This window comes from Labeo rohita, chromosome 18 (assembly GCF_022985175.1).
Source record: "Labeo rohita strain BAU-BD-2019 chromosome 18, IGBB_LRoh.1.0, whole genome shotgun sequence".
In the NCBI taxonomy this organism is placed as follows: domain Eukaryota; kingdom Metazoa; phylum Chordata; class Actinopteri; order Cypriniformes; family Cyprinidae; genus Labeo; species Labeo rohita.
Window position 1 is genome coordinate 9842294 of NC_066886.1, and position 28000 is coordinate 9870293.

Below are 28000 nucleotides of genomic sequence, written 5' to 3' on the forward strand. Positions count from 1 at the left end.
GTAAGCTCTTGGCAGCATGTGACAGAGTAGACAATGATATGAAGACATTTTCTTTTAAAAGCAGCTCACACTATAGTCACAGAATTACAGAACATCTGACAGCACAGGGCAGCTGAGCGTTAAGGGATCTTGAAATATGTCTGTGGTCAATTGCTTTGGTATAATCGGTCAGAATCGGCCGTTTCCATCACGCAAGGCCATGAGACTCCTGTGGCACATGTGCACCGTCACAGTAAAGCAGTTCAATACACTGATCATCTGAATGAAAACACGAACGGAAGCAAAGTTACGGAAGAAAATGTGCAAAATTAGATACAAAGCCATGCTGAAAAGTGAATTCACTGAGGTGAATGATTACCCAGGGTAGAGAAATTTAGAAAGAGAAAAACAGAGAGTATCCCAAGGATGTGCACAAGCAATTAGACCTCAATTTGAATATACAAAACAGGGAATTATGACAAGAAATGGCATCAGATAGATCATCTGCCCAAAAAGAGGTGTTGTGTTTTTGAGATTGTAGCCCTTCGAAAATAAAGGCTTAAAACTACAGTGGACATTGTCTTTTGATTTATCTATTCAAAGATTAATACCATGTAAAAATATTAAAAACATGCTTTTCGGTCTCTCGTCCTCATTTGAAATAATAGTTCAGCCCAAAATGAAAATTCCAGCTTTGTTTTCTCAAAACCTGTATGATTTTCTTTCTTCCTTATGACTTGAATGCACTACACAACTTTTAAAATCAGATTTTAAAACACCAGGCATCATACACTTGCCAACTTTTTTGCCTTGTTGCTAAGAGACAAATGAAAACGATGTGTGTTATAAAACAAGTTTGACATCCTCTAACTGAATGGAATCATAGTCTGAAGCTAGACATACAACGTGATTTTCTGTGATTCTGCAAAATCTGCAGGCTGGCTTTGACTTGTTCGGTACCTAGCGTCGACTCCTCCAGACTGAAAATTAGAGCAAATGTCTTGTCGTGTATTCTAGCCTTAAGGTAAAACAAGTTGGGTTTGGAATAGAGGGTTTGCACTTACATCATCGTTTGGTCAGCTCAGATGCGGGGCCATATTGGAGATACTCAGATGTAAACAACAGCACTGATTGCACGGTTAACGTACTACTGAATATGTTGTTCTGCTACTTTATGCTGTCTAAACCACAGAAAAAAACGTGTGGAAGCTGCTAAAATTATATAGAGAAGAACTTAGTAAGCAGGAAACGGCGCAATAGTTTGACAAACTAAAGTTAACAGGTGGTAAAAATACATACGAGCAGTATTAAGATATTAGCCTAATAATTCAGCTGCCTGACTGGAAATGATAAGAACAAACACGAACGTTGTCAAAATTCTTGCCTTGGAAATCCCAGTTCAGTTTGGCCAACCACAAATGCAGTTTGTTCCTCAAGACAGTTTTTTGCACTCTTCTGCTTGATTTGTTATAACTTTTGGCAGACTATAGTACTCCAAATGTTTTCCCCAATCAGACCAATTAGTAAAAAAACATGACAATAATTGACCATTTTCAGCCGCAATAATCAGCAAAATATGAGTTTTGTTCAGTCATTGTTTACCTTCAGTCCCGCCAATATGGCCGATTGATGACGCGTTTTAAAAACTAGCACACACGTCTTATGAATTACTTCTATAGTGCTTTTCAGTCCTACTGAAGCTTGCAAGCCTACTAATGTTCACCAATGGCTTTCATTACAAAGAAAAGAGCAGTGTAAACATGCTTCTAAACGTTTCCATGTGTGTTTCACGAAATAAAGTCATACAGGTTTGGAAAAACATGAGGGTAAGTAAATGATAAAGAAATTAGGGTGCGTTATACCTTTAAAAGTGGGTTACCATCATGACTTCATGGTTGGATTTGTATTAAATACCTTCTTGAAGCAGGAAGAATGTGAAGATGAATCTCCTCATATCTCTGTTGTTGTTGTTTAACGTTACTCTAATTATCCACCTTTTTCGCTGAGTAACCGATGAGCGCCGTCATGATGGATTCTAACTTCCGTTTGGGTGCTCTCGCGTTCAGGTCTCGGTAGAAATCCACGTTAAAACGTTTTAAAAAGATCGACTTTATTAATATAACCGAAACTTTTTTCCAATATAACGTTTAAACAAATATATAAATGTGCGTAGGGTTAAGTTGTGCTGCTGTTGGCTTCCGCTGTAACAGAAATAAGCTTAAAGAATTCCTGTGAAGTACTTGTTTTGCGTACTAGCAAATCTGAATAAAACGATGACAAAATAAAATGAGCAGTTCAAAGCGCTTAAGTTAATATACTGTGTGTTAAATAATAGAATAATGTTAAAACAACTCATTAAACTATGACAGGTGAGTTACTGCAAAACCACTGTCACTGCTACACTGTTAAGTGATAAAAGTATGGCGCCATGTTTTTAAAACCACTTCTGCAGGTTTAACGTTGTGTTACAGACTCGGAAAATACGTTATTTGACTATAAACACCAGAGACCGGAAATGTAAAGCATGATAGTTCCTGTCAGGCGAGACTTCCGCGTTCAGGAAAAAGGTGGATACGTTATTTTGTTCATATTTTTAAGTTATGTAGAGATTAAGTTATTAATTATAGGATACAATTACAAAATACAGATTTTTAAACAACAAATCACCTTCTAAGTGTTAATCACATAAGCATGTTATACTCTTTGCACAAAACTGAGAGAAGAACTAATGAAAGAATGAAGCCCTGAACAGGATTTTGAGAAGGGGTTTCCATAAATTGTTCCCTGAGAGACCCTGCCCTTATTAGTTTCCACTCACCATTTTACCTGTTGCTGATCTCCATCCAGACAATGTTTCAGAACAGCAGGTCTAATACATCTAACTAAGGGGGCAACAAGCAAGAACATTGTCCCAGGTCCTCTATAATACAGCTTACACAATGTGCCCACACAATCAGTAAAAACGTTGTCCCCAGGCCCTGTAAATTTTTTATGACGGCCCTGTTTCAAGAGAAGCATAGCCCTGGCAGGACAGGCGAAGGTCTGAGGGAAAAGTACACATTCACACACAGGTTTGTAGACTAGAGAGGAAAAAACAAATGTCAGGCCTAATGGTGATCCTCAATTGTCTGGTTTTTCCACAGTCTTTTCAAGTAGTTCTGTTTGACAAATGACCATAAGAGCTTACCAATACCCCTCCCCGTTGTTCCACTCTTGTTCATCAAAAAAAAACATTAAATTCAAGACGGTATCTGCTCTAAAAGGGTAAAATAACTACCAGGCTTCCCTTGCCATAGGAATCCAATGATGTTTTTATAAAAAAATCAGTCCAGCTTTGCCTCAAAGCATCAGTTCAAGTGTTGATTGACTAAGGAAACCGTTTTGAAATCCTTACGCCACTGGATCACAGTGGACTATTTGGGTTCTTGCCTTATGGCTTGGCTGAGGCATGTGTTTCTCAACATGGCAAAACAGGCCAAGAACGTCTCTCTGTTCTGATCCATGCCTTGGGGCAGACGTGATGTCAGAGCCAAGGTGAAGAAATGCACACTAGACCACATAAAACCTGGTCCTGTTGCTTAAGGTACTCAGCTTGAGGTGCTCCGAGAGCCCCCCTCGTCCCCTTCGGTTCTCCTTCACCAGCCATCAGATTACCTGCATTACCATGCAGCTTGTCCAGACGCATTAAAAAACACTAATAAATTAAAAACGTAAAAGTCATAGAATTGTCAAAGGCTTGCTGCCCCATGAATGAATGGTTCATTTTAAAAAGCTCCAGATAAGACGGGTCTTAAAAAAAAAAAAAAAAAAAGGAGCTGTGTTCACAGAGACCAGTGCATCTCGTCAAAGTCCACGGCCTCACCCAGGTTGGCATCTGTCTCCAGTAAGCTCATAATGACTGCCATGGCTGCCTCGTCAGTGCTCAGAGCGCCCAACCCAGGAACCCCCTCCAGATCCAACTGAGAGCTCCCCTCTGGAGGAGAAGAACAGAGGCAGAGAACAAAAAAAAAAAAAAAAAAAAAAAAAAAGTGAACAAAAAAAATTGAGTGCCATATTTGGGGGAAAAATCATTAGATTGAACTGAGTAAAAAACGCTTTGTAAAAAAAAAAAAATTAATAATAATAATAATATTTACATTAAATATTAGAAAAAAAAATTACAGAACATGAAAATATTACATTTTACTTTTAATGCATTTATGTTTAGAAAAATGGCAATGTATCTGCCATTAAAATATTTGCTATTATTATCTGCATGATTTTCATAATTATAATCTATATATTTCTGTATTATGAAAATTATTAAAACTATATATATATATATATATATATATATATATATATATATATATATATATATATATATATTTAATAATAATAAATAAAAGTAAAAATGTGTATATATATACACACACACACATTTTTACTTTTATTTATATTTTATTACATACATACTTTTTTTTTTTTTTTACATATTTATATATTTAAAAAAGTAAAAGTTTTTTGTTGTCAAAATAATGTCAATTCAAAAAGTCTTGAATTTTCCAAAAGCATAGTTAATTTTCATTATATAAAACTTTTTTCAGAGAAAAACCCAGACATGTTCTTGACAAGCTTTAGTATCTTTAGTACCACTTGGCCAATGCAATATAATCTGTAACATCTACCCATCAGATTTTCACCCGCTGTGAAGGTTCCACCCCTCGCTTCCTCCTCCGAGCTTGATTTGCCAGGCATCTCCACATCTGTCGCTTCCCCATTTGGCACCTTATAGCATGAGAAGAACTGTTGTTTTAGAAAGCAAGAAACCAACTTGTAAGTAATTTCTAAACACATCAACAGACTCACGTTGCTGCTGGCCTGCGCCAGGGCCAGTGGAGACTTGTCCTGCAGTAAACTGAATGGACTTGTATTGCCGCTGGATGGTGAGGAGTTCATCCTTAAAAAAACAGCATGACATCAGAATACAAAGAACTTTTAGGGATGTGCAGAAATCAACCAACTGAATATTTCCAAGAATCTTTTGCACTGCTGCTAACAATATCAGTGATAGTTGGGGAAAAAAAAGAATAATAATGTACTTATTACATTTAGAAAAAAACTACTTAGGATCACTAATTAACTAGTCATTTGTTGGATGACAAGTTTACCAATCTAGTTTAACTTTCCTTAATTTTCAGCGCTTGTAATACTTCACTGTAAATTACACCAAATGTAATAATAGAAAGGAAGCTATGTAATTGGTTTACCTATTATAGTCCATTATCTCATTAGCAATTTGGGTCCCTATGCACCCAGCGTAAATCATGCCTGATGCACTGGAGATCCCTGGGATGATTGGAACTTGTTGGGACTTCTTGGCATCATCTTTAAAACAAAACATATAAAAATACTACTGGTCCATTGAAGAGTTGGATATATTTAGAATTCTTGACAACAAAGATCTTGCTAAACACAGTGGTAAAATGTCCTTCACTAGCCAAAGGGACTTTCTGTATGTAGCAAAAGGCATGCAGTTCCTATGTATACCTATTGGAAATCTCCAAAACTGTCTGCCAATATTATGCTTCATAATATACTTCAAATTAATAGTAAAATTTGACAATAACAAATATTTTATCATTTATAGGAGAAATCATGCAGGCGGTTCTAGCTAATGCACAAATAAATAAATAAATAAACCAACACCAAACCAAATCAAATCCCAAACCAAACCAAAAAAAACACATACACACACAAAACCCCAAGCAAACAGAAGATAAAAAAAAAAACGAAACAAAAAAAAAACCCCACACACACACACACACACACACACACACGAACAACACTAAAACAAATCAAATCCCAAACAAAACACACACAAACCCGAGCAAAACAAAACAACAAAAAAACAACACACAAAAAAATAAACAAACACCAAGACAAATCCTAAACAAAATCAAAACAAAAACAGCAAAACCACAAGCAAACCAAAAAAAACAAACAAACAAAACACAGAAAAACAAATCAAACCCTAAACAAAACAAACAAACAAACAAACCCACAAGCAAACCAGACAAACAAAACTCAGACGGAAAAAAAAAAAAAAAAAAAAAAAAAAAAAAAAAAAAAGCAAACAGAAAAAAACAAAGCACAGAAGAAAAAAAACCCCCACCTAAACAAATCAAACACTAAACAAAACAGAAACAAACCAAAACCAAACAAAAACCCAGAGCAAACAAAAAAAACAAAGACAGCAAACAAAATAAAAAAAAAAAAAAAAAAAAAAAAAAAAAAAAATCAAACCCCAAACAAAAAACAAAAACAAGCAAACCAAAAAACTAACAAAACAAAACAAAACAACAAAAAAGACAAAACAAAAAACAAACAAATACTCAGAAAACAAAACAAATCAACCCTCTAAAAAACCTAACAAACCAAACAAAAACAACACACAAAAACCCCAAGCAAACCAACAACAAGCAAGAAAAAAAAAAAAAAAAATCCCAAAACAACAGGTGATGCCTCTTTTTTACCTCTTTTTTTTATTAACTAGAAGGCCAGACTTCCAATTATATAGTTGCCACATTGTCTATTCCTCTACATACGGCTTTACAATGCAGTACGCAAATTATAGGTACACACCTAGAAACAAAACATATTTACAACGTTCACAGATCTCAGTACTCACCCTCCGAGGCCTTGGAACTGCTTGGCTGCTCGGCTTTATCCCCTGATCCACCTGGATTACTTTTACCGCTGAGTCAGGTGGAAAAAGAGTCAAGAAATAATCTGTTATCTCATCGATCACAGAATTTGGGTGCGACAGGTTGAATCATGACATTAATATGAGGCAATACGAAAAAACGGCCTGTTAAAAGAACAAGATGAAATGCTGGTACTTACGATATAACTGTGTTGGTTGACACTATGTATTCTACTTCTTTGGTCCAGGGATTTATAAAACTAAACCACTGACTTTGTAAGGTGACGAAAGAGCCGTATTTCGTTTTAAACTTATAGCAGTTTGTCTCAATCTTCTCTTTACTTCTCAGCACTGTAAAAAGAGGCAACCAAAATCTTCATCTTAAAGGAATATTTCACTTTTTTTGTCATTTACTCACAAACCAGTCATTCCAATGTCATAATTATACATTAATTACAGGATTGGAATGAGTAAACAAAGACAGTTTTCCAGGTGACACTCAGAGAAGGTATTAAGTGGCACATTTATTTTTATACACATGTAATCCAATAGAACTTTCTTTGAAGCACTGGCCTCGTGTATCTGCCATTGAAAGCTGTTCTAATGTTCTTTAGAACTAAGACTAATGATTAATGATGGATGATGAGGATTTGGCTACTCGTGTTATCCTTTGTACAAATGTCTCAGGCAATCTGCCCAGTGTTTTGGAAAATACGTTCAGCAAAACTGTTTAGAGCTTTAGTGTTCCTAATAGTAAGAATCTGGATGCACCTTACCTTTTCGGTGTCTATCTGCCAAATGAGGCAGGTCGTCCAGATGGAAGTATTCATAGCAGGATGTGCCTAGCAGCTCCTGGGGTAAGTAACCCAGAATGGTGGTGGCTCTGTGTGCACAATATAAACAGAAAGCAGTTTTTAAAATCGCTATGAAACTTAAAAGAAGAAGTAGGTAATTTTTTTTTTTAGAGACAACTCTAAGAGAAAGTGTCACAGTGTTTTAAAATTAACATTTTCATACAAGATGTTCACAAAGAAAGTCGAGGCTCTTTCCAAAAAAAAAGAAAGTCAGATGATTTTGAAGTTTCAATGCAACTACATAATGCATGAAGTTGTAGAAGCACAACGTAGAGCTAGTGCAAGACAAGCATTTGTGGTTCAAAAGTATATACATTTTTTTTTTTTTTCCTGAAAATGACAAATTGTTTCACTAGATAAGACCCTTAAGATCAGATTTGAAGCAGCACTGAAAATGCAAGTGGTGCAATTTGGACCTTCAACCTGCTGATCCCCATTGAAGTCCTCAAAACCATTAATTTCTTTTTGACTCAAAGAAAGATGACATTGGGGTGAGTAAATAAGGAAATTTAAAAAAAAAAATTATAATATATGATTATATTCATTATATTATTATATATTTATGTATATAATTACTTATTAATTTATATTTGATTGTTTTTTAACAATTGTTTTTTGCAGTTTTAAAGGGCAGTACACAATCCCATCTGAGGAATAAGGGTTATATCTAGCAAAAAAAAAAAAAAAAAAAAAAAATTTCCAAGAAAAAAATAAAATAAAAAAAATAATAATAATAATTTATATACATTTTACCACAAATGCTCATCTTGCACTAGTCTGACCTCACACATTACGTAGTCACGTTGGAAAGGTCACACGTGACATAGGCGGAAGTACCGACCCAGTGTTTACAAAGCAAACATGCAAAGAAAGTCTTTCTTTCTTGCTCTTTCTAAAAATAAGGTAAAACAACGATGTTGGACGATTTTGAAGTTGGAGGAGGATTTTAAAGTTTCAATGCAACTACGTAATGCGTGAAGTCATAAATGCGCATTGCAGAGCTAGTACAAGACGAGCATTTGTGGTTAAAAAGTATATAAATTTGTATTTTTTTAAGAAAATAACAGATTGTTTCACTAGACAAGACCCTTATTCTTCAGATAGGATTGTGTAGAACCCTTTAAAGGTGCATTATAATTACAATGTGGACCTTCAACCCACTGATCCCCATTGAAGTCTGGATTTTTTTTCTCAAAAATCTTAATTTCTTTTCGACTGAATAAAGAAAGATGACACTGGGGTGAGTAAATAATCAGGAATTTTAATTCAGGAATGAACTAATCCTTTAACAACCGGTAAACGAACAAGTTCTGAAAAAAATATTAAATATATAATTATATTCATTATATCATTATATAATTATATCATTTTGTATATAATTACTTTATTAATTTATATTTGAAAGTTATTTAAAAAACAACAACTTTTATATAGACTACTAAAGAAATGCCTTAAATTAATTACTCCCCAACAGATAGTTAGTTAACCATAATCTCACAAATACGTAAATGCTGTCTCCCCTTAACAAGTGGTACACTAAACACAGGTTTTGAAAAGAAAACGCATGCCGCCCTCTAGTGAGAATGATGTGTCCACGTACAGTCTGCTTATTACTGAACGTTACTGGATGAGGGAAAGTTACGTGGGTAATTACAAACTGTGGAGCTTGTTTGCATAAATGACTATGATTATGCACACAAACAATTGTCAGTAAGAAAAATTCACATTTAGCTATTCCTAGAACAACAGCCAACTTACCGTTGATCCACAAAGGTGAATTTGCCATCCATGGCGTAGCGGGTGACAAATTCAGTGGGTTTGACCTTGATCTCTCCGTTGGCTTGCGGAAGGGCGTGAGGGTGCACGCGACCCACCGCTACTAGGCAACTGAAGTGGGAGCTCTCTTTATCCGCCTCGGCCTCCCCCTCCGTGCCCAGCTGGCGCGTGGGCCAGGTGCGCATGTAGCCCGTGCAGTGCACGGTGCAGTACCGCTGTGACTCTGTTGGGGCAGTCAATCAAAACAGAGTCAATTTACAGGTGAGCTGTGAGCCAAATGTTCCACCATATGTTGTTATAGAGGAACACAAAGATGCACGTTTCGTTCCCTTTTCGATTTACTTGATTTAATCTAAAAATGTGCAGAAACATCTGACAATTGATTTTTTCAGTACTGTGCCAAAAGCTTAAATATAAGCTTTTGCTCAACATGTCGAACATAATGTAAATTTCGAAAAACTAGCTTATAACGCATGTTCAATGCATAAAAATAAATGCATAATAATGCATGGCTTGCCTGAACAACTTGTCAACTATCTGCTCTGGGCAGTTTGGAAAAGGCCATGCTCACCAAGAAAAGAAACATCAATGCTGTCCAAGTCCAGACAGCACAGCACAACACTTTCCAAAGTGAAGTCACAATCCGACAAGTTTGTAGGAATACAGCTGTCAGAATAAAATCCCACAAGCTGTGCTCACACCACTGCATGTGGCGAGAAAAAAAGAAGAAGAGATGACGTGCGTAATGGAGTAAATATGCAGACCGCGCCATCAACGCGTCACAAATCTCGGACCTTTAGTTCGCAGCTGGACTAAAGAGACATTGCCGGTCTGAAGCCAAGGAAATACAACCTTTATAGAGCAAAGTCATGTGTTTCCTCACAGTGGATTTGAATGCATGAACACTAGGATCTTCTGATGTATATTTGGAATTGGAAAACCACCTTTATATACCTTTAACGTCTTAATTGTAAAAACAGGATGAGCTCCTGATGTATCCTGACTGTAATGCTACTGACCTTTCTTTTTTGAGGCCCCAGCCTGGAAGTCCTTCTCCTCTTTGACGGTCACTTTGTTGTACTTCATTCGGCAGAAGAAAGAGCGTCGGGCTCCAGAGCAAAGCCGAGCCGCTCCGACAGGGAGCTCAGCCTGCACCTGCAATCCCGCTGCACATAAACACCAGTGAGTGTCAGATTGGCTGAAAGAATGGTTTTCCCCAAAACACATATTTTGTTATTTACTCACCCTCATGTTGCCGCAATTCTACGGTTTTGGGAAAACTTCAAATGCAGCACATGAGTCATATAGACTATTTTTATTGTGCTTTATGCCAGGAAACAGGTTCGAGACATGTGGGAGAGTAAATAATCATGGAAAAAAGTCTGGGGTTGGTAAGACTTTATTTTAAAGATATTAATACTTGTATTAAACAGGGACGCATTAAAATTATCAAATGTGATGGTTAGGACATTTAGAACGTCTCAAAAGATTTATATATTTTAAATACATGCTGTTTTTTTGAACATTAAAAATGTACCACTGTTTACAGAAATATTAAGCAGTTTTCAACATTGCTAATAATATTAAATGTTCTGACTAGAATAATGGCTGCTGAAAATTGTTTCCATCACAGAAATAAATTATATTTTAAACTGTATTAAAACAGAAAGCAGTCATTTTGAATTCCAATAATATTATAGGAATATTACTGTTTTTACTGTATTTTTGTTTGAAGAAATGCAGCCTTGGTGATTATAAGTGGCTTCTTTTAAAAACAAAAATCTTACACACCCCAAACTTGTAGTGTATACTGTATTTTTATTATCCAAGTACAATGTGCATGCAACAGACATAAAACTGTATAAGCATTTAAAGTCCGTGTAAAGCAATATTAAATGTAGCACGGGTATATTTGTAGCAATAGTCAAAAATACATAGTATGGGTCAAAATGATAAATTTTTCTTTTATGCCAAAAATCGTTAGGATATTAAATAAAGATCATGTTCCATGAAGATATTTTGTACGTTTCCAACCGTAAATATATCAAAACTTAATTTTTGATTAACATGCATTGCTAAGAACTTAATTTGGACAACTTTAAAGGCAATTTTTCTCAATATTTTGATTCCAGATTTTCAAATTGTTGCATCTCGGCCAAATGTTGTCCTGTCCTATCAAAAAATTGACCCTTATGACTGGTTTTGTGGTCCAGGGTCACAGATGTGTTCTTAGTTTGTCACACAACAGAAAAATGTGTTATTATTCACCCAAATTTGAATGATAAAAAACAGCAAGTGAATAACATCAATAAAAATCTCTGCACTCAAATTTTGGGGGCATGTCCACGCTGAAACCACGCCCACTCGTTGGAAAGCTACCGCCTGTCGCAACTGTCAAATACCGCTACAACCAAAATGGATACTCACTTTAGCGGTCTAAATGGATGTACGCAGCCATACATGTTTACAATATGAATTTAACTGACAAAGGCATAGCTAGATCTATCGTAACTAACGGCAATGACCGTAACTCGTGACTGAGCGGGCGAACCACTGATGATAATGCGCTCTAGTTATTATAGTGTTAGTGGAGGGCCCAAGCCCAGCGGCTCCAGTGTGTCATCAAGACTTGATTTCAGGCACGCCCAAAAATTCCTAAACACAAAAATGTCGAAAAACTTTTTAAACATTTTAACAGTACTACGCAGTCTTTGTAACGTGTTTCAGTGATACATTACGAACATTTATAATGCGGTTAGAAACAAATCTCTCAATTGCCTTTACACGGACTTTAAGAAAAGCATTCAGGAAATGCACACACAACACAGAGAACAACCGTTTATTACGGCCTAAGCATGTTTACTTTTGGCGTCTATGAGGCGCTCCCGCGGGTAGAGTTCAGAGGCAGACAGCTGTTCCTTCACTTTACCAATGTCCTTTGGATGAACATAATCAAACAGGCTCTGTCCAATTAACTCCGTCTGGGGAGAAAACATTCAAATGAGCCATGATTTAACTAATACGTTTTGCCAACAAGTTATAAACCTAATCGTTTATCAGCAGGTAAACAAGTGCTGTTTTAAAAACAGCCCTTAAAATACACGAACAGTACACTGTTTAGACATAGAGGACAGATTTATGTTTTTTGTGATCTCATAAAACCTACCATTATAAATATTATGTTTAAAGACTTGACATTAGTTTTGTAGACAACAGAATAGTTCTGGAAAATAATCTTGTGCTTAATCTCAAGAATTATATATAAAGCGAGAGAGTCACTATATAAGAAGCAAACTTGCTTTTTAAGTTATGACTTCACTATGACTCTACTATGTGGAAAACGGCAATAATAAAGAGTATCGGTGAGTCATCTTCTGTCTGGTTGTTCATAATTATAGCACTTAACATAAAACATCCTCTCTTTTTTCGTAGTCAAACTGTCCTACCCGACTGTAGTTCAGGATTTTTGAAACCGATTCTGAGACAAAGACTATTTTCCCACGATCACAGCCAACCACAAAGAGAAATCCATCCGCAGCCTGGATAAGAGACAGAAAGAGATCATTTAAGGCTGATGATGCAATTTCGCAATTGCAAAAAGTCAAAACCCCCCTGTTTAAACAAAAGCTATTTTTGGAGACTTTTCCACCCACATAATCAATATGTTGCACTGATAGCTGTTACAAATAGCTTTAAGACATATCAATTCTATAAACTGTAGGATTTACCCTTAGGACAAGGTGTTTGAGCTCATCATCTGGGAGGAATGCAGGTTTGTAATTGGCTTCTGCAAAAGAGCTGGTCGCTCCTGAAAAACAGGCATGCCATTACCACACATACATTCAAGAACATTAATTACTGTTTGCTTTGCTGTAATTAAGTATTCATGAAGAAAAATACATTTTTCAAGCTCAATATTAGACTTTGTGAATGCTAGGCTACAAAAAGCTAATTGCAATAGCATTTGAGAGGTGTCTAGGTACCTTTGAGTGATTTGAGGTGCTGGACAGCCATTCGTAACACAGTAAGTTTGTCAAGCTTGCGGGACATTGGGTTACAGGTTGGAATCATCGCTGCCAACTCGTCAATCAAGTTATTCATCTTATCTCGCCGTCGTTTCTCGATCTGACTATGAGGTTCTCTGCAAGATGAAATTTGTGTCGTAAGTATCGCTGAACTCCACTGAGCTGAAATATAATGTCACTTAACAACACTTTTTTTAGTGTTTGAGTTTAATGAAAATTTTGACGGCAATGAAAACCACCTACGGAAGCCAGTTTCTGCCACTGAAATAAAAAGTAATTTCACGATTATTTTTTTCTCCGAATAAATTGAGAAAAAAAAAAAAAGTGCAGGTGCATGTTATAAAATCAGTATTCCGCAATATAAACTCCCAATTCCGAGAAAAAACTCAGAATTCCAAAATTTAAACTCACAATTCTGAAAAATAAGATCAAAATTGCGAGATATAAACTAAAAATTTTATCTCTCACAATTATGACTTTTTAAGACACAATTGCAAGTTTATATCTCACAAAAAAAGTCAGGATTGTAAGTTTATATCCCGCTATTTGAATTTTATAATTCAGAATTGCAAGTTTATAACTCTTTTATAACTCGTTTATAATTCTTTTTTCTTGCAAATTGAAGATTTATACCTAACAATTTTGAGAATTAAAAAAAAAAAAGTTTAAAAAAAAGTTTAAAAAAAAAAATCTGCAATTGTGAGATACAAACTCACATTTGCCCGAAAAAAAAAAAAAAAACCTGTCAGAATTGCGAGATATAAACTCACAATTGCACGAAAAAGTCAGAATTGCAAGATAAAAACTCACATTTCCATGAAAAAAAAAACCCATCAGAAATGCAAGATATAAACTCACTATTTTAATTCTGATAAAAATTATCAGAATTGCGACATACAAACTTGCTTTTGCAAGAAATGGTCAGAACTATGAGAAAGACAGAACTGCGAAATATAAACTCGCTATTGCAAGAAAAACTGTCAGAATTGCGAGAAAGTCCGAATTGCAAGATACAAACTAACATTTGCAAAAACAAAGTCAGAATTGCACAACATAAACTTGTTACCGCAAGAAAAATTGTCATAATTGTGAAAAGACAGAATTGCGAGATACAAAAATATATACTCGCAATTGCAAGAAAAAATTGTGAGAAAATTCTGAGGCAGAATTGTGAGACTCATACAAACTCATATTTGTGCAAAAAAAGTCAGAGTTGCACAATATAAACTCGTAAATTGCAAGAAAAATGGTCAGAAATGTGAGAAAAAGTCAGAATTGCAAGATACAAACTCCTTTGTGCGAAAAAGTCATAATTGCGATGTATAAACTTGCAATTGCAAGGAAAAGTCATTATTGCGAGATACAAACTCATTTGTGCAAAAAAATAAAAAATATAATATAAAATAAAATAAAAATAATATAAACTCACAATTGCGAGAAAAAAGTCAGAATTGCAAAATATAAACAAAATTGCAAGAAAAAATTGTCAGAATTGCAAGATACAAACTCACATTTTTTTGCACAAAAAAAGTCAGAATTGCAAAATATAAACATACAACTGCAAGAAAAATTGTCAGGATTGCGAGAAAAAGAATCGCGAGATACAAAGTAACATTTGTGTGAAAAAAGTCAGAATTGCGAAATATAAATTTGCAATTACATGAATTTTTTTTTTAGAATTGCGAGAAACAATTTCACATTTGTGAGGAAAAAAAAAAGGAAAAATTATGAGCTTTTATATCGCAATTCTGATAATGCCTTCATTTCTCAGAATTCCGAGTTTAAATCTTAAAATTCTGACTTTATAGTTAGCAATTTCCGAGTTTAAGAAAAGTCAGAATTGTGAAATAAATAACTTGCAATTACTTTATTTTATTATTTTTTTTATCCAGTGGCGGAAACGGACTTCAATAATTTAACAACTAAATAAAATGAAAATACTACTACTACTACTACTACTACTACTACTACTAATAAATTAATAAAAAAGGGGGGAAATAAATGTGGCAAAGTGGATGGATGGATAGATAGAAAAATAAATACATTTTAGTGACTATTAGTACCTGATACACTTAATCTTTAAGTGCTGGTCATCTCCTTCCGATCTGAAAAAAAAAAAAAAAAAAAAAAAAAAAAAAACATAATAAAAGACAAAGGTGTTAAAAACAATTGATAACACTGTAGATCAAGGTGAGCAATATTGAGTATCGTAACGGGCTTAGTACCTTCCCTGATCGTCCTCCATATCCTCCTCTAGATTTGATGCAGATTTTGTTTCCCTGGAAACAAAGTGGTGAGATGATTAAAGTGACTCATGAAATGCGGCCGCGATTCTAAGAGGACGTTAAACACGGACCACGCACTTCCCTTCCCAACACATCTCGACTCATTCAGAAAAGCAGGACAGGGGCTTACAGGCCAAACAAGAGGATATTAGTCATACAAATCAGCTATAAAATCCTGAATATTACTCTCACACCCACGCACATACTTTTTTTAAGACACTAGGGCTGGGTGTATGAGGATGTGTTGCGTATATAAACATTTATGTGGGAAGGGCTTTACTTTAAACACAAAGAAACAAGGAACAATGCAAAAATCAAAGCAACAACTGTGACTCTTCACATTGAAGAATCAAAACTATACAGTCACAGGCAAGTATATCAAAAAGGTGTGATTTATCCAGACAGCATTAAAAGGCAGAACTAATAGTACAAAACTATTATTTTATTCATGCTTTACACTGCTGCTATTCTTTCATTTGTTATGAATAAAACATCACTTTGGTTTGTGTCCAGAAAGTTCCAAATAAAAACAGAAAATACATTTAAGATTTCAAAATCACAATTTGAGGTAACAATAAAAAAAAAACAATAATTGCATTACTACTTAAAAGCTGCATTTATTACAGTAAAAACAGTAATTGTGAAATATTATTACAATTTAAAAAGAAGTGTTTTTTTTAAAAGTCAGAGTTTAAAAAAAGTCAGAATTGTGAAATAAAAACTTGCAATTACTTTATTTTAATTTTTTATTCAGTGACAGAAACGGACATCCATAAACTGCAGTTTTAACAACTAAATAAAATGAATAATAATAATAATAATAATAATAATAACAGAATCAATTTCATATAATCATTAAAAAACAATAATTGCACTACTATTCAAAAGCTGCATTTATTACAGTAAAAACTGTAATTGTTAAATATTATTATAATTTAAAAGTAGTGTTTTCTAAAAATTCTGAGCAATTCTGAGTTTAAAAAGTCAGAACTGTGAAATAAAAACTTGCAATTACTTTATTTTTTATTCAGTGCCAGAAACAGACTTCCATAAACTACAAATTTAACAACTAAATAAAATGAAAATAATAATAATAATAATAATAATAATAATAATAATGATGATGATAATATCACACTTTCAGATAATCATAAAAAACACTACTATTCAAAAGCTGCATTTATTACAATAAAAAAGTAATTGTGAAATATTATTATAATTTAAAAGAAGTGTTTTCTATTTTAATGAATTTTAAAATATAATATTTTTTTGTGATGCAAAGCTGAATTTTCAGCATCATTACTCCAGTCTTCACTTTAACACGGTCATTCAGAAATCATTTTAAGATGCTGATTTGCTGTTCAAAAAGCATTTCTTATTATGCATTATAAAAAAAGTTCAAAAGAACAGTATTTATCAGTATTTATTTGAAATAGAAATCTTTTGTAACATTAATGTCTTTAGTGTCAGTTTTGAACAGTTTAATGCATTCTTGTCTTTGGCAAATAACAGTATTAATTTAACACACCAAATAAATGTAAATAACATTTAAATCATTTTAGTGTTTAACTGTTTTTATTCTTTTACATAAGATTTAAGTATTTAAATAATTAGATTTAAAAACAGCCATTACCACACTTTTAATATATAAACCATACTATCTTTAATTTCTAATTAGCACAAAAATAACAATATTGTGATATATATACAGTTACTGTCATATTTTTTTTAAATATAATTAAAAGTAAATATAGAAATATACTCACGGGGTGTCCATGCTGCCTTTCCGTTTCCTGGGCAGCTCCATGCCCGAGGCCATGCCGGTGGCTGAGGTGGGGGTCATCAAACCAGACAGAGAGACAGAGAGGCCCTGGGGTTCTTCCTCTAATGCGTCTCCTGCCAATGGTGGGAGGGATTTATTATGGTAAAGTTACAAAAAGAAGCATGCCAAAACACAACTACGTGCTACATATTGGAACCAGGGCACTGTGGAATAGATTTCATAACACACATCTAAAGAATCAGACCATCTGTAATCGGCGAACAAACAATCAAAGGATTTCTGTGTGAATTCTGAGTGATACTTTTTGTCTGTGCAGTGATAATAAACAGGGCATTTTTTTATCTTGCGAAAGTCGTCTTAAAAGTGTAATCTTAAAACCCAGAAACCCAGTTTACACCTGGTTCTTAGAAAGGAAATTTCACAGAAAACTACTTGCTGCATTGGCCACGAGCACAATACAGACAACCTACTTCACCTCCTCAAGAACTTGCATCAGTCTTTCCTATATGCTCATCTACAGCCCCATTCAGACAACGAAGTATACGTGACTTCATTAAAATACACGGTCTTCGGCTTCCTGTACAAACAAAGCTTTAAAACGAAAAACCTTTATAGTAGTGTATCTGTTTCTATTTACATAATAATCCAGTTTCCACTCTTGAGGATAAAACACTACTGTCAAACACTAAGATCATTCATCTATTAAGTTAAAACAGCTTTAGCTTCTGGCTTTTGGCAAAAATCACTGAGCAGCTTTGTGTTACTGTTGCAAATGAAAGCAATGGATTCTGATGGAAGAAAGGGCTTGAAATTAACTTTTTTACTTGGTAGCACTGGTGCTCCCAAATTCAAAAAGTTAGGAGCACCAAATAAAATTTAGGAGCACCCAGTGAATATTAAGGAGCACCACAACTGCCAATTGAGAGGAACGGCCAGCAACATCCTGATGATAAATAGCTTCACCAGTCGAACCTGATCCTGAATTCTTTACCACACACTTATTCTAATGCACTGATCTTGATTCTTCATGGCCGATTTTGATTGCAGATGCTTTACAAACAAATGGGCTGATTTTGAAAGCCTTTTATATATATATAATTATTTAAGGGACAAGAAAGAACGAAAATATGAGTACATGAACAAGATGTTTATTTTCTCTATTACAGGTCAAACTCTCTGTACCCATTTAAATTCGAGGCAACTGCATTTTTAAACTTAATCCACACAAAGATGCCGTATGCATGAGCCGTTTCTGATTTAAATTAGATTATAATTTCAATATCTGAAGCAAAAACAGAATGGTTTCACCTGGGCCAAACCACACATGAAAAGATATCTTACTCCAGTAATCAGGTGCTGTTTGACAGGCTTTTAATTTATCTATTTATTTATTTATTTATTTAGAGTGTGCACACTTTAAATGTAAGCGCATGTCAGAACAGCGTGCGAATGAAATGTTTAAACAGCAAGGTTTAAAGCACATGCAAATAATGTACTTGTGTCATTGCAAACAAATGGAATTCTTCTGCTGAGTAAACATTTGGTGTGAATGTATGTCGAGTGGAGACGGAGGTGCCAGAACTGCAACTAAATAAAATGACTACTTAATAAACGAACTACTTTATTTCTTCAATAATAGGAGATCGTAGGAATATTTTAATCGTGAAGAATCAAAAACGTTCATCAAAACTCAAACTCTACATAATATTACTGTTATTATTTCAACAATATAAAAAAAGTTCATAAAATAATTTCATTACTATTGATTAAAATATAAATTATTATTATTATTATTATTATTAAAATAGTATCAACAATTAGTCCATCCTCTAGTAAAGCTACAATGTAAATGCAAATAAATACATACATAAATAAATGTAAATAAATAAAAGTAACTCACAATGTATTTGCATCGTAGTATTACTTTATGGAGTTGTTCTCATTATTTCAATAATGCTAATAATAATAATAATAATAATAATAATATTATTATGTTTGTTAACATTAGTTAATACACTGTGAACTAACATGAACACTGAACGACTGTATTTATCTTAACATTAACAATGATTAATAAATAGTGTAACAAATGTATTGCTCATTGTTCGTTCATGTTAGTTAAAACATTAATATTAACACATGACATCTTATTGTAAAGTGTTACCAAAACAACAACTAGTCCATACTAAGTGTAAAACAACACATACTAAGTGAATGCAAAACAAAAAGATCTTCACACTTCATATGAGTGCTATTCATTATAAAGCAGTTTAAAATCACAATATTTGTTGCAATAACTGCAATATGACTTTTATGAGCAAACTGTGTGCAGCTCTACCTGGCACCTGGCAGAGACATAATGGAGCTGTATTTGCCATCTGTTATTGCCATTGACCACCATAATCCATTCACAAACTCCCTGTGAGCAGAGCAACTTATTCATGAAGAGGCTTTAACGGGGCAGTCTGTTTTCCCGCCTGCTTCACCTGTTGCTTTAAGCCTCTAAGATCAACAGACATCCAGCTCCAGCTCATCAGGCCCTGAACTGCATCTGCACGTTCTCCTCAGACCGGCCATGTGTACACGTGCATGTACTCTACGTGTGTGCGTGCATATGTATGTGTGCGTGTGTTGTTACAGTGCCATCAGGTTCAGGCGACAATGGAACGGGCCAGGCCAAACACAGCTTGTGCCCCTGGCTCCTATATTTAACAGTGCTCTGCAGGCCCAGTGACCTAAATAGTCGTTAACAGATCGGCAACAACCTGATTTTTAATCCTGTGTGCTGGAGTGAAGATCTGTGGCGGGATTATTTGGTTTTATGAGGCCGATAGGAAGGCCGCACCCAGCAGTGAAGAGCTCCGTCTTTTTACTGGCTCGTGATATTACCTGGTCTTCACTGACCTGCATTTGGATGCTAGCGCTCATGACGACTGCGTGATGTCATTTGCACAAGAGAAAGGCCATTTCACTGACTCACTATTCATGGACTCACTATTCCTTTTCCAGGATGTCACTCAGAACTGGATTCATTCAGATAAATGCATATGCATACGTAACAACCTTCTACACACACCATGGTAATAGAATCGCCACTGGCTAGTACATTTTTTCCTTTACTCACCAGATTGATATACTACTTAATATATATAAAATATACACTACCAGTCAAACGTTTTTGAACAGTAAGATTTTTAATGTTTTTTTTTTCTCTTCTGTTCACCAAGCCTGCATTTATTTGATCCAAAATACAGCAAAAGCAGTAATATTGTGAAATATTTTTACTATTTAAAATAACTGCTTTCTATTTGAATATATTTTAAAATATAATTTATTCCTGTGACCAAAGCTACATTTTCAGCATCATTACTCCAGTCTTCAGTGTCACATGATCCTTCAGAAATCACTCTAATATGCTGATTTGCTGTTTAATAAACATTATTAGTAGTAGTAGTAGTAGTAGTAGTATTTATAACATCAATATTTATAACACTTCAGTACATTTTTTTAGGATTCCAATGAGATAGTAGTAGTAGTAGTAGTACTAGTAGTAGTATCATCAATATTTATAACACTTTAGTACATTTTATTAGGATTCTTTGATGAACAGAAAGATCCAAACGTCAGCATTTATCTGAAATAAACCTACTTTTGTAACATATACATACATACATACATACATACATACATACATACATACATACATACATACATATACACACATATATCTATATATGTATATATGTGTATGTATGTGTTACAAAAGTAGGTTTATTTCAGATAAATGCTGATGTATATGTTACAAAAGTAGTTTTATTTACTTTATGCTGATGTTTGGATCTTGCTTGAACTTGATCAAAGTTGAGACAAAGATATATATAATGTTATAAAAGATTTCTATTTGAGATAAATGCTGTCCTTCTGTACTTTTTATTCAAAGAAACCTAAAAACAATTATACTCCGCTGTTTTCAGCATAATAATAATAATTAATAATAATAATAATAATAATAATAATAATAATAATAAATGGTTTTTTTTGTTTTGAACAGCAAATCAGAATATTAGAATGATTTCTGAAGGATCATGTGACTGGTGTAATGATACTAAAAAAATTCAGCTTTGAAATCACAGGAATAAATTACATTTTAAAATATATTTAAATAGAAAGCAGTTATTTTAAAATAGTAAAAAAAAAAGAAAAAAGTTTACTGTTTTTGCTGTACTTTGGCTCAAATAATGCAGGCTTGGTGAGCAGCAGACACTTTAATCTGCGTTCGCTCTAACTGATTTGTTGAAATCAAAAAAGGGAAGATAATAGGTGAGCGCCAGCCAATGAGATTTCCGTTTGCGCACTAGCTCCGCCCACTACCGGAGAAACCGGCAATATCTTATTGTTTTTAAAAGCTGAAGAATTCCAAATGAACTCTGATATTTTACAACGGATATCGTTTACATGTAGCGCGTTAATTCTGCGTGGTATAGAAGACTCTCTCGTTCTCTCGCTCTTTCTTATGTGTGAGAAACGTGAGCAAAGCGACAGCGAGTTTGCGGTACGTCAAAAACAGGTAACGTTACGCTTTGCATCCGTTGAGATGAATTGAAAAATAGCACAGATCGCTTGACGGAGAAAAGCGAGTGGAAATATATCTGTGCTAAATTTATACTTAGCCTGCAACTCACACACTGGCGAGTAAAATAATGTTTAGAGTGAAGATTCAGTCGCACATGCGAGTGATTTACTCGCATTGTGGATGGTAAGGAACATTTCTTTTCAGTGTATTCATCCTCTAAAAGAACACATCACTCAACACCTTAACCTTACCAATTTCTTTCTCCAAACAAATGCATTTTAAGTGTAATTATACTCTTTAAATGTCATTAAAAGCAACACACACCCACAAGTTGCAAAATGCCTCAATAATCTACTAGATAATCCGTCTAAATAACTTGGAAAAACAGTCGATGCGAACACAGCTTGTCATCACGGAGAAAAATGATCATGTCATAAGGTGAGGTAATTATTCATGATACTTTGCGCTGTTGCCATAGAGCTGCACGAGAAAACATGTCCAAACTCAATTTGCTTACGTCAAACGCGGAGCAAGAAACGTGACAAAAGTGTGTGAAAGTAGGTCAGTGATTCCACTTCAGTGATTTTAGCTTTGGCACACTTTTGGCACCACACCTTGGTAGTATTTTACGTATTAAATTGATTGTTTAGCTAAAAGTTGGACAAACAGGTAACCACAGGGTTTAATTATAACTACAGTTGACGTCACAAGTTTTTGTGTCCTGTAAACTTTTAAGGCTGGTTTTCTGTGATGCATTGCATGCTTGTGCAAACTGTATTCTTTGAAAACGTCAGCACGGCACGTGAGGCCTGGAAGTGAGGAATGATTTGTGATACTCGGCCTGACCTTAAACAACCTGTAACACGTTGCTAACAGCTCTCTTATCTTTAAGATGGGGCATCAAGATAACAGTTACTCCGCCTCAAATCAGCTCAATAGATGTTGAAGCTGATATTATTTTATCATGTGTAACACAAAAGCTTTAATTCGGTCACTAAACAACAGGGTGATAAAGATTTTAACACAAACCAGAAGCTCTGGTTTTAGTCTGAATGGGTTTATTTTTTTAATAATGACTGGCTGAGTGTAGATTATAAACGGAATACTGATTAAACAAACAGACGTCAAATATTGATTTCAGCTAAAATTATTTGTTGAGATCAGGCTGCCAGATTGACCAATCACAATCAAGTATTCCAAAAAGATATAATTAGTATAATATAATACATTTATTATGTCTGCACTCAGTTGTTGATAAAATGTGCAACTGACAAATTGTTTAGTGCCTTATTAAAATTTAACAGCAAATGATTAATGATTCAGATGAAAAAAAACAAGTTAATTCTTCCCGCAGTTAAACACAACACCGGTGCGTTTCTCTCACAAAAACATCAATTACTAATATCTAGGTTGTTTGAAACCACAAACCAAGCCGGGTTGAAGCATCTTGGCATTGGATGGTGGATTTTCTGTTCTAGAGAAGCAGAACACAGCAATAATGCCGCAATAATGTTCAATGCAAGGCCGTAATGTTAGTATTCGGACTTTTCCGGCCTTCATGGTGTGCTCTATTTTTCAGTTTAGTTGCTGAAGAAATTCAGTCTAAAATGTGAGAATCCCTAGACATGACAAAAAAAAAACAAAACAGCATTCAGTTTAGACATGACCTATTTTTTTTTTAATAAATTACAAGAGTGCCTTGCCTCAACAGCTGGCAATTTATCAGTTGTCTGCTTTAAAAGAACACTTAATTGTTTTGATGATTAGACAGTTAACCCATGGCTATAACCACTACGTGGATAAGCAACAAAATGATGACACTCCTATTTAAAGTCTCTTGATTTTTATAAAAATGTAACAATGAAAATATAAAGTAGTTGTATGAAATTCTTTTTGACAAATTGTCTAATGGATCACATACGTTTCGGTCTCACACAACAAACAGTCTTTGTTTGCTGATCTCTTATAAGCAAAACTGTGGTATAGTTTTTTGAATTTCAATTATTGATTTTAATATTTATATGTGCCATGTATACTTAGTATTGTACGTTTCAGTAAAGAAAGTTCGATTATATTTCATTCTAACACAACTAGCCATAAATTAATAACACAAGCATCAGATTAAGAAAATAAACTGGATAAGCAAAATAATAAATTATTTGAGCTTGATGCTTGCACTGCCAATACCTCATGCAAATCTCAAAGCTTACCAGGCATCTGGCCCTTCTACATTAAAAAAAAATAAACAAACAGCTCCTCAAATATGCGAATGACCAAGAACTTGAAACACCGGTAATGCAATACCAAAAATAATAGTAACGATAAAACATGCTTTTAAAATGCACACATATCTTAATAGTTCCTCAGAAAAACAGGGAAGATGTTTAACATCTAAATAGCATGATTAAAAAAAAAATTCAAATGTCTAGACATGGAGGCAACAGGAAACCATCTCCTCGACAAGAGAGGAAGTCAAGCCAAACTGTAAAACTGACACAAAGAGTTGTGATGTGACAATCAGAACATTTTAAGGATGATAGCAAAACAACTGTCACTTCCAAGATTTAAGAGGTCTGTAAAGTAGTCCTTGAGAATGAGACCTGAACAGAACTCTCCCATTCAGCTTAATAAAAACGCATCTCAAAATAGCCTCACCTTTCAAATCACAGGAGCCTCTCTAAAGACCACGACAAAACGTATTCGCAACACTTATGCGTGCAGAACATAATAACATGATCGGCTAGATGGCAATCCATGTCTGCTTGCACATATAAAATAACGCATTAAAACTGCTATAAATGTGCAACAACTTTCAAAGCTTTAAAAAACTCTTCCCTGTAGCTTGGGATAAGTAGCAACACATTTCATCTAATACATGCTATAGCTATAGACAGGTAGTGAGTGGTCAATCAAAGCGTTGTTAAAACAGTGCAAAAGCGTCACAATACACTACAGTTCTGCTGACCTACTTTTGATCAAATCTTCTCGTTTGCCTTTATAGTCCTCACAAACGTGAGTTCATAAAGACTGTGAACTTGTACTAAATAATTTTATGTATTCAGGTCAAGAAATCCAAGTATTTAACGAAAAGTAATTTTTAAAATACTTTTGAAAGTAACGGCGAGACTAACATTTAAATGAGTTTAATACATGCAGTTGCACTGTGGATTCAATATATGATATATTGACATACAAAACATAAGACATTTAAATCATATTTTTAAAAAAGTTACAGCAGTGCAAAGTGATGCAATGAAAAAATACTAAACATTTTAATATAATACAAAAAAACAAAAGGAATGATTTTGAGGAAATTCGTCAATTACAGGATGGCACAGATACAGACTTTAAAAGCTTTTTAATTTATGCAAAGAATTTTTTAATTAAATACTGACAAGGCTTTCAAACTGTAAATGTAGGACTCTGAATAAAACCAGCTTATTCTATGTGCATTTTTGCATCACACTTTCCGTTAATCTTTATTATCTCCATTATAAACATTATTAATATCACTAAGGTAAGACTTGCATTAAATAATTAATAAATGAAGAAGTTATACAATGCTGTCTTTTCCCCCCTACACATAAATCCCACAGACAATTTACCAGGGCAAGTGCATTTTGTTTATCAGCTTTGCCAGAACTTACCAGAGAATAAATAATTGACCTGAAAAAACACCTATCACCAAAATGACTGGAATCTGTAACTCAAAAGGCCAGTTACCTAAGAGACATACTTTCCAGATGAGACCCTAAATTCCAGTCACGTTTTGCAGCGTTAGGGAAGGGGAGGGGGGGGAGAGTCTGTCACGAGAGGAACCAAACTGACAGCAGATTTAGGTTACACACTTTTGCGAGAATTAAGAGCACAACTGCCCTTTTACACTGAGCAGCTTTGTTTTAGATTGTTTATAGCCTAGTTATGCAAAGGTTGACTGATTGAGTTAGGCTAAGGAGAGAGAAAGCAATGCCTGAGGAAGAGGAGGGCATCACAGCTCTGGCCTACAAGTGTGCCGAGTTTGACCTACATATTACACAACCGTCACGTTACAAGGTCACGTTACAAGAAATCAGACTAGATCAGGCAGCACTATGACCTCACGATGCTAATGATTCACATTTACGTCACGGGAGGCAGTTTCACTCATTAAAAAGGAGACCGAATTCACTGAGAGAAAGGCATCTGCACTAGACAGTGTATTTGTGATCTCAAACTCAAAATAATCAAGAAAAAGTGACTTGAGCACAGTAAAACGAATGCATAGTAAACTTTAAAAAGTTGAGCTATGCCAGAATGTATGAAACCATAAAGAATTAACAAAAAAAAGATTATCAGAAGTACACACTTTAATATAACCACTACTGTGTTTGAGAATCAAAAACATCCAATTTACGAAGGAATGTCTCATGTTGTTTTGGAGAATCAGAGCACTTACGATTCAATTAATCATTATTAATGAATTAATTTGACTCGCTTACTAAAACCGCAAGTTTTGTCAGGTCTTAAAATATTTAAAGCTTAAAAACAAAATGCTTTCTAATTAGTCATATGGCAACATGTTGGAAATAATACACATTAGGAGCTCTAATAACTCTATTAAATATCTCAATCAGATTTTATTTTACATACAGTTATGATTAACAGCCATTTATGCCTCCTTAAAATAGTCAATAAACTACAGCTGTAATGAATTTCTGTTTTCTTTTGTGTTGAACAATGGATTGCAATATCCATACATGCAATAAACTTAATTTATGTCGATTTTATTTCTCAAAATTACTAACTTTGTTAAAGAACAGGAACGATCAAAATATGAATCTTCTAAGCTATTCTTTATAATTTCCACAAATGTAAAAACAATAAAAAATCGATTTAACGCATTTTTCGCGTAAAATCAGATTTTGATTTTTGGAGGACGTTTGTAAAAATCTATTTAAGAAAAAAGCAGTATGCCACAAGAAAGAAACAAAGTTTCTCAACGCATAGAAGAAGAAAAGTCGACGACAGTATGCGAATACACACATTAAGACATTTAAAGAACTAGCATAGCCACAACTGACTGAATGTGACGGCAGCCAATCTGCCAAAGGCCTCGCAAAATAACTACAGCACAACATACTACACGTTAAAAACGTGATTGTCAGTCACATTAAACCCAGAAAACATGATTAAATGCCGCGTTAAAGCCCCAAATGTGGCACCGTGAGCAGTTCCGACGCGCCTCTGCTCGGGTTTGCTAGAGTTCGCTCTACTGAACTACTGACCTAGTTTCGCTGCGAACGCGAGTGTGCAAACCAATCAGCGGGGAACACCGAGAGCTCCCCTCTCCTCCGCCCGGCACTCAGCGCAATCTACACCAACTCTCACCGCTTCAAGCGAACCCGTCTGGGGTGGACGAACTTGTATTGTTTTAAGCGGCGCGTTACCTGTCTTTTCCCCCGTCGCTCTGTCACCGCCGCCAGCCGCTGTATTCCTCGCCGACATGGCTGGAGCCGGTACGCCGGGGCCCAGGACGCCGATGCTGCATGTGGAGAACGAAGGCGGTGGTAGTTATTTGCAAAGGGGGGAGAGAAAGAGGAGAGGTGAAGGCGGAGGGGGGGGGGAGAGACGGCGAGGCCTGTATAATTGATTTAATTTTTTTCTTTACAACTAACTCAATTGGGAGGGTGGGCTGAGCGTAAAAACGTGCAAGGAGAGGACACGATGGAATCAGGACAGTGGTTGAAATCCGGGGAAACGCGGAAGACGACGACGCGCAATCTCCTCCTACCATCATCAACACCGCCTTCTGCTGTCCGTTCCCTCACGTTACTAACCTAGTAAGTCACGCGATATGTTATGCAAGCCGAGAAAAATGCGGTCACGGATGCGATGGCGGTATGCGGTACTGGACTGAACGAGCGCCGGTCGGTCACAGTCATCTTTTTCGATTGCAGCCATGTAATTCGACCATATCGCATTCACTTCTTGCACCTTCATATATATTTAGACTAGAGCTGTCTGTTATTTTGAGGCATTAGATTAATATATGCAACAGTGT

The 28000-nt window shown here is 35.0% G+C and overlaps 1 protein-coding gene across 1 annotated transcript; it reads right to left on the reverse strand.

Moving 5' to 3' along the window:
- Positions 1-8: 8 nt before the first annotated feature.
- On the reverse strand, positions 9-28000 carry bmal2 (basic helix-loop-helix ARNT like 2). Its single transcript, XM_051135483.1, has 17 exons — positions 27387-28000; positions 17371-17500; positions 15545-15598; positions 15383-15424; positions 13278-13435; positions 13023-13102; positions 12741-12833; positions 12158-12275; positions 10314-10460; positions 9277-9517; positions 7441-7547; positions 6865-7015; positions 6650-6717; positions 5229-5346; positions 4828-4918; positions 4647-4746; positions 9-3952 (listed from the first exon to the last, which is right to left on the reverse strand). Exons 1-17 carry the CDS (start codon positions 27442-27444, stop codon positions 3801-3803), a joined length of 1908 nt encoding a protein of 635 aa, XP_050991440.1. The 5' UTR covers positions 27445-28000; the 3' UTR covers positions 9-3800.

Bases quoted from the DNA above. Each gene is read 5' to 3' on its own strand.
- bmal2 (XM_051135483.1), bottom strand. From the start codon at position 27,444: ATGTCGGCGAGGAATACAGCGGCTGGCGGCGGTGACAGAGCGACGGGG. The intron at 12,276-12,740 runs GTAGGACAGTTT...TTTTCTCCCCAG, and splicing joins AAATCCTGAACTACAGTCGG to ACGGAGTTAATTGGACAGAG. The intron at 4,919-5,228 runs GTAAACCAATTA...TGTTTTTTTAAG, and splicing joins GAGATAATGGACTATAATAG to GATGAACTCCTCACCATCCA.